Source organism: Bactrocera neohumeralis, unplaced genomic scaffold (genome assembly GCF_024586455.1).
Source record: "Bactrocera neohumeralis isolate Rockhampton unplaced genomic scaffold, APGP_CSIRO_Bneo_wtdbg2-racon-allhic-juicebox.fasta_v2 ctg5323, whole genome shotgun sequence".
NCBI lineage: Eukaryota > Metazoa > Arthropoda > Insecta > Diptera > Tephritidae > Bactrocera > Bactrocera neohumeralis.
Window position 1 is genome coordinate 1 of NW_026092261.1, and position 7,739 is coordinate 7,739.

The 7,739-nt window shown below is 55.3% G+C and overlaps 1 protein-coding gene and 1 pseudogene across 1 annotated transcript; both read left to right on the plus strand.

The window, feature by feature from the left end:
• The first annotated feature begins 2,629 nt into the window (after positions 1 to 2,629).
• Positions 2,630 to 3,259, plus strand: LOC126767311 (uncharacterized; annotated as a pseudogene).
• A 2,057-nt stretch (positions 3,260 to 5,316) lies between these two features.
• On the plus strand, positions 5,317 to 6,219 carry LOC126767312 (uncharacterized). Its single transcript, XM_050484861.1, has one exon. It carries the CDS (start codon positions 5,317 to 5,319, stop codon positions 6,217 to 6,219), a length of 903 nt encoding a protein of 300 aa, XP_050340818.1.
• Positions 6,220 to 7,739: the final 1,520 nt, after the last annotated feature.

Here is a 7,739-nt window from a genome sequence, read left to right on the forward strand (position 1 = left end):
AAAGGGTCAACGAGGTCGACGTCAAGTGGCCCGCGGCAGGCGACGATCTCGCAACGGCAGGACTGCTCTGAGGAAGAAGGAAGACCGGTCTTTCATGGAGCGCGGGAGCAGCCTCAGTGGTGGTGGCCGAGCCTACTCACTCCCACCCTCTCCCACCATGCCAACGGGAGTGGCGGTGGCTGCGCGGGACTTGGCGCCAGCGATATCTGTGCAAGGCTCTTCAGAGGGCATTCTTCACGCGACGGCGGCGGCGGCGTCGCCCTCAGTCCTGGGCCCCGTCGCCGAGCCCGCCATTCCTTCCTACGACAGCGTCGCGCGCGCCGCAGCGCCTGGCCTCCTGCCTGACCCGCCGGAGCTGCTGCAGGGGCAAGGGCGCCTCCTGCCTCTCCCTTCTTCCACCCCCCCCCCCTCCTCCTGCCCCCCGCCGTCTTCTTACTCGGCACTGTTTAGGCAGCCGCAGCCGTCGCCCGCGGCGCCACTGTCTCGGCAGCCGCTGACGAGTTCAGCGGCGGTGGGAAAACGCGTGGATGGCGCCAGGGCAGCGGGGCAAGAAATCAGACATCCGTTGGTTTTCAAGGACGAGCGAGACTACGCCAGCTGGTTGACCGGAGAGCGAGCGACCGTCCTTACCCACGACGGCGAGAGTGGTGGCCGCAGCCGCGGAAAAGATGGAGTGGCAGTGGAGGAAGAAAAGGAGGCGGTGGAGTGCACAAGGAGGAGGAAAGGACGGCGGCGCCGCTCCCTCGCAACGTCGCGATCAGCATCATCCTCGTCCTCTTTCTTTTCTTCTTCTACACTCACAAACGCCCCTTCGCTGCGCGATCGCAGTCTCCTTCCCCGTCGATGCAGCAGCGTGTGCCGCGGCGAAGACAAGCGCTACACCTGACAGAACACTGGCAGGACGTGAGTGCGGAGACAAAGTATTTGGTGAAAACTGACGAAGCCGTTCTCGCACAGATGCGCCGCCACCTTTTTATCTACGAAGGCAGCCCCGCGGCGCTTTCTCCTCTTCCTCTTCCTTCACCACTTCCTCCGAAGAATAGCAGCCCTAAAGCCGCAAGCACCTTGTCCTCGCTCACCTCCCACGCAGTAGACACACGGGACAAACAGCAGCAGCAGCGGCAGGAAGAGGAAGAAGGGGCCGCCGTTGATCCTGAAACGGACAATGCATCCTTTGCGAACGGAGCGAAGGAGGCCTCCACAAACTCTCTCCACTCGCCGTTGCCGCCGCCGCCTCCTCCCCTCTCGTGACAGGATCAGAATCCACCGCCGCAAACGTGTCAGAGACGAAAAGAAGCGATGACAACGGCCAAAGCCCCGCGGCGGGGGAAAGCGATCGTCAAGAGCGCGCGCGTGCTTCGAGGCGCATTTCGTCCACGGTCGCGTTCACCCGAAGCCGCCATGGCGGACCTGCCTCACAGAGACCGATAACTATGAGCACCCTACTACTTGACCTGGCTGGACGTCTTCGAGCCTCGCGGGCTGCAGACAGCGGAACAGGAACACACAAGGGGAAGAAGGAGGAGACGGCGGCAACGGCGGGCAAGACGGAAAGCCGGAGCTCACAGGAGAGAGCGAAGAAGAAGAGAGGAGAAGTGCGAGCAACGGTGCCAAGGCCCCTTCGATTCCTTCCCTCACGCCGGCATCCATGCAGGACATCGTCGCGTTCTACAAGGCTGCCGTGGAGGCGAAGCGGAGGAAAGAGGACTCTTCAACCCCAAAGAATGAACATCACCGTCTGCGTCTTCATTTTCCGTTTTTTTTTGTGTTTTTTTTTTCAACTGCATGCTTTGTGCGCGCTCGTGTTATTCTTTTTTTTTTGTTCCTTTTTCTTTCTTCGTTTGATTCGCCTTTTTTTTTTTTCTCTCCACCTCCGCCTCACCTTTACTTTCTCAGTTCGCTGTTGCTGTCTTTGTGGGAGTACTCTGGGCAGCCCCGTTGTTAGGCTTGTTTCCTCCTCCAGCGGTGGAGGAGGAAAGCAAACAGGGGGAGAGGGAAAAAAAAGGGACAAAGGCACACAGACACGAACAAAGATGCACACATTTGCAACAGTGCAAAAAAGCATGAAGAAATGCAAAGAAAAATAAAAAGAAATCGGAGAAGAACTCGACGAAACTGATGACGGTGACTTTTCCCCGTTCCGCGGACATCGGCCCTATGAGAAAGGGAAGGGAGAAAAGGAAACACATCACCATTGTGATTGTCACCGGTAATGAACGAGCGATTGTGTAGTTGGTGCCTGCTGCTTTTCTTCCCTCTTCGCACAACGAAGAACCAACCAATTTCATTTATTGCCATCTTTTTTTTTTTTTTTTTTTAAAGAAACTTCTCTTCACACATTCCACCTTTTTTTTTCTTCTTCTTCTTCCTCTGCCGACGACTAACCGCTTCGACTCTGTACCTTCAGCGCACCCAAACAGTTCCGTACACAAGCAAAACAAGTAAGCAAACAAACAAAGGAAAGCGCCTTTCCAAAAAGAGAGAGAAAAAAGAACGAGAGAGAGGGAAAAAAAAAAAAAAAAAAGAAAGAGCACAAAGCTATGCGTCGCGCTTTCTCTTCCTTTGGTCTGTCCGCGTCTGCCGCCGCCGCGCTGCTGCTGCCATTGCCACGACAACCACGTCGGCGGCAATGTCCATTCCCATTGCTCCATTTGCGACGGCGATGACGAAGACGCGGGCGATGGTGTTGTCGAGCTCCTCGTTGTGCATCTCACGCCGCTTTGCCCACGACGCGGCCCTCGCGAAGCCACGCGACGTGAGTTGGAGAGATGGGCCGCAGCGGGAAGCCAGAGGAGCCCACACCCCCAGCGGGCTGGCGTGTGAAACGGACGCCGGGTCGATCCTACTTCGAGATGGTGAAGAACTACGAGGACGAAGAGATCTCGTCTCGTACTGCCCGAAGGAGGACCGCACGGACTTGAACAACCACGAGATTCTCGTGATGATCACGTGCAAGGGCAGACGATGCAGGTGGACCTCAGCGTCGAGGAGGGCGAGCTCGTGCTGGATAACATTGCCTTCTACAAGGACGCGAAGCTGGCCAAGGATGAAAGCGCCGAGGCCGACGCCCAGCGCCTGCAGCTGTACGGTGGTCCAGCACTCTCTAGCTGGACGACGGCCTGTCGACAGCTTCGTGAAGTATTTGGAGAAGCGCGGGGTGAATGAAGAGCTCGGCGAGTTCGTGACGCTCTATAGCTTCTGGGCGGAGCAGCAGGAGTACGAGAGCTGGCTGGACTCGATCCACAAGTTCGTCTCCTAAAGACAAGAACATGCCAGCGAACGGGGCAAGAAAAGAAAAGAAAAGGAGTGTGTGACACACACACACACACACACACACACAACACACACAACACAAAAAAAAAAAAAAAAAGATTTGCTCTGCGCTTTTTTTTTTTTTTTTTTCTTTCTCTTTGTGTGTGTGTGTGTGCTTTCTTTTTTTCTTCTTTTGTGTGTGTGCCTTAAATCTTTTGGCGCAGACACTTTCTACTTACGCTATGACCATAGCGCTTAGCCTCCTATCATTCCCTATTAACGTTCTTTGATGGTTGTCTTATTCTCACCTTGCTCTCTCTTTTTTTTCTACTTCTTTTTTTTGCTTTTTTGCTCTCTTTCTTTTTTTTTTTTCAAAAAAAAAAGAAAGAATCTCCTGTTCCCCTCTCTTCTTTCTTTCTTTTCGTCTGCGTGTACCGGCTTGTCTCTTTTTTTTCTTTATCCAACTTTTTTTTTAAGGCAGGAAAAAAAAAGAAAAAGAAATGGTGTTAATGGAAGGCGGCGTAAGCGATGACAAACAAAAGAGAGGATAGAGAGAAGGAGGACGGAAGAAAGGGGAAAAGAGAAGAAAGAAAAAAAGGAACTCGAGAGATACTTAAAAAAAAAAAACACACACACTACATGCAAATGGCTACTCAAGATACCATATGAATTCATCCTCGCAAAAAAAAAAAAAAAAAAAAAAACGAAAACAAAAAAGACGAGAAAACAAAATGGAACCGCAGAACGGTGATGCGTCCGATGATTCTGTAAGAGAACAACAGCAGCGTCTTGGCAGAGGTACCTCGTCGCCACCACTTCTTTGTGCTTGTCGACAGAGTGCAGCCCTTTTCCCCCTCTCCCTTTTTTTCTTTTTCTTTTTCCTAAAAAAAAAAAAGGGGAGAGAGGAGAAGGGAGGCGAGGGGAATGGGAGCCTCGTTTTTTTTTTTTTGCACTTTCAGTCTGAAATTCTTTCCCCCCTGTTGCGTGTTTTACCGCGATGCGGGTACTGCCTTTGAAAACACACACACACACACACACACAAAAGAAAAAAAAAAACACAGAAACGCACAACGCTCCCTCTTCTTTTCCCATTCATCTGGATTGCCTTTTTTTTTTTCTTTCCAAACGATTGCAGACCATTTTTTTTCTTTTTTTTTTTTTTTTTTTGCGTTCTTCTTTTTAAAACTGCGTTACTCTACTTTTTCTCCACATTTCCATTGCTTCTCTTTTTGAGTTTTTTTTCTCTCTCTTCTTTCTCTCCTCTCTTCCTCCCTCTTCTCTTACTCTCTCTTCTTGACGTGACATGTTGACGCCCAGCGATTACATTGGTGGCGTTCCCGTTGTAATCCGTCTTGACGAGAGGGACGTTGCGACCTCCACCACCACAGCGCGACCGAACCCGGCGGCCTTTGTGCTTCCACGAACCACTCTATTGCTGTCCATCCTTCCAGATGTGCTGGCGCTCTTTGCTCCCCTGTGCTCCTCGAGCCTTACCTCGTGCGTGACACAGGTGTGGTTCTCGTTAGAGCGGTCGACGCCGCCGGTGGACTGGACGTACCCCGTTGGCGCTCTTAAGGACTACATCACGGAGGTGAAACGGAACCGCAGAGCGGTCCGCGCCGCGGAGCTCGGCGGCAATCGCAGCAGCTTTGGTGGAAACGGTGGCGAAGGGGCGGCCGCGGTGACCGGCGCGGATGTGGACGCGCTCGCACCACTGGAGCTGCTGCTGTGCATTCGGCAGCCCGTAAGCGCGAAGCTCTTGGAGAAGCGCGCGCCCTTTTTCATCAACTATGACCGACTGGAGGAGTTTCTGCACAATGAGGTGAGGCAGTTGCACAAGGCGACCTACACCGCCATGTACGGCTCCTTCAAGCTTTACCAGAACACGCCGGCGTCCGCGCTGCGACCGGTTGGTGGCATGGCCCTCTACCGCCCATACCATGCAGAGGACTCCCTGGCATCCCCTCCGCCGGCTCTCTCTACACCTCGCCCCATCTTCTCTCGGATTACCAACACCTGCTGAAGGAGGTGCTGGGGCGGCGTCCAGGCGCGTACATGGTGAGAATGGGCTTCCCTTTCGCCTCTGTCTGCGGCGGCGGCGCCGGTGGTGGAGAGGACAGCGTGAGCCCGCTCCTTTTCCACAGCCACCGCGTGTCCGCCGCGCCACCGCTGTGCTTGCTCGACGTCAACACCACCACTGCCGCCGCTGCGGCGACGAAAGAGGCAGCGGAGGGCGGTGCAAGTGGAAGTGTTCGTGGAGAAGATGCACCACTACAGGTGGACCACCGCGAGGAAGCCGTCACGCTCGGTTTGCTGCTCTGGCGGCTCTTCCGCGTTCCCTGCCTCCGCTGGCTATCCCGGCGACGACAGCAGCCGCAGCAACAGACAGCGACGTCCGCACCCGTCCACACCACGTACGAGCGTCTTCTCCAATTCCTCGCCCACCGTTACTATACGGACGCCCCCGCCGCCGCGGTCGAGCAGCTCGAGCTGCAGGACGGCCTGAAGTCTGTGCCCACCAGCGGCCCAAGTGGCGGTGGCACCTCGCCATTGCCGCCGGTGGCTTGGGCGCGATGGGAGGCGATAATGGCAAGTCGGTTCATCTCGGACTACGATGATGATGATGATGATTGGCTGCGGCACGACAGGTGGACATGGAGGAGCTCCTGCTGCTGGTGGTGTAGCAAGGACGGAGGAGGAAAAGGAGGAGGAAATGAAAGTGACCGTGGTCGCGGGCTTTACCTGTCCTCCCAAGAGAAATGGGACAGCAATGGTAGCTGCACCGATAATGGCGACAGCGAAGCCTCGTTGGACGCGCACCCGTCATCGTCCACAGTGTTTTCCCCGTCAGGCATTGTATTTGAGGTGCAAGGAACGCAACCGCTGTTGAAGACACCCGCCAAGTTCCTCGAAACGTTCCTATCCTCCTCCGACCGCGCGCTCTACGTCACGATCCGCGTTGTCTGAGTACCACATACTTGTTTTGTTTGTTTGTTTTTTTTTTTTTTTGAGTCCTTGTTTGCTCTTTTCGTTCGTCTGAAAAAAGGGCTTGATAAGCACAAGGAAGTCGGGGACTTGATAAGGCGCATGGCGGGGTTCCCAACTGCGTACCAAGCACGTATCTATTGCCACAATTCACGATACACACACACACATGCACACACACACACACATGCACAAACCAAGCGAAAAATGCCGAACGCGACATGTTAGCTGTCGTCACCACAGCGACGCTTTTCTTTCATTCCTCTATTCCTCCATTCTTTTTCCCTCTTTCTCCCCCTCTACTCCTTCACGCATATGCAAACGCCTTTAGCGAGAAGTGAAATAGAATAACAAAACTGTCGAACAGGAAAAAAACAACAACAACAACGACAACCACCCAAGCATGTCTTCTAGCGCTCGATGGGATGATCGCATTCTCTCTTCTTCCAGTTCCGCGTGCCCTTCTGATGTTCTGGCTGCGCTCACCGCGCGCCTCCACGCGCTTCGTTATTATCAAGTGCGGACGCAGCGACGCCTGCAACAGCCCGCAGGCTCCTCGCGGTACCCGCCACAACAGTGTGGGGCTCCGGTGAAGCGGAGCTTCGACGAGACTCCTTCCGGCGTGTACAGCCATGCCTCGAGCAGTAGAGGGGAGGGAGGATACCCCAACGAGACCGACTGGGAGCACAGAGAGGTGCTGGCGGTTTTAGAAAAGCGTTTTGGACCGGTGTCTCGAGGTGTCTCTCCGGGTCCACTACCGCCGCCGCCTCACCACCTCCACCACCACCACTCTTACACCCGTCTCTTTTTTGTCTCTGTAATGGGCGTTCTCAGCGACTGGAGCCGCGACGAAGGGAAGCGTGCAGAAAACGTCGCCGAACAGATTTGCCGCACCGCTGCACAGTTGCTTTGCTTTTTACCCGATGTAGGCCGTGGCGACGTGCTAGCAGACGCACTGCTTCGTGGCCAAGCAAGCGCCTGTCGTTCCCGTGGGGTGGCGGCCGACTGCGGAGTGTATCTCGTCCCTAACGACGTGGAGAGCGAGGAGGAGGAGGATGAGGAGACCGAGGACGACGAGGAGAAGGAAGAGGATCGTGGTTGCTCGGAGGAGGAGGAGGCGACAGGCACAGCCGTCGCCGCACGGAAGACCGACACAGACCCACCAGGGCCTCACGGCGGCTCGTCATCGTTTCCTCCCTCGCTGTGCCGCGACGGACGCCGTTATCGCAAGACAGCCATCCTCCAACTCTACGGTTCGCAGGCGTATGCAGAGGAGCTGGCGGGGGCACTTGTGAAACTCGCCTCCGCGTCGACCGCCGTTCCTGATGAAGGAAGCTGCGCTGAGACGTCGCCGGCGCCGCCGCCACTCCTGACATCATGCTCCATGCCGTCCGTCTACTACCGATACCAAGTGCTGCGCACGGTCCTCGCGCTACCCGACATGCGCGACACCTTGCGCTGCTCTGTCGCGAGGGCGGTGGGTCTGCAGAGAGCGCACCACC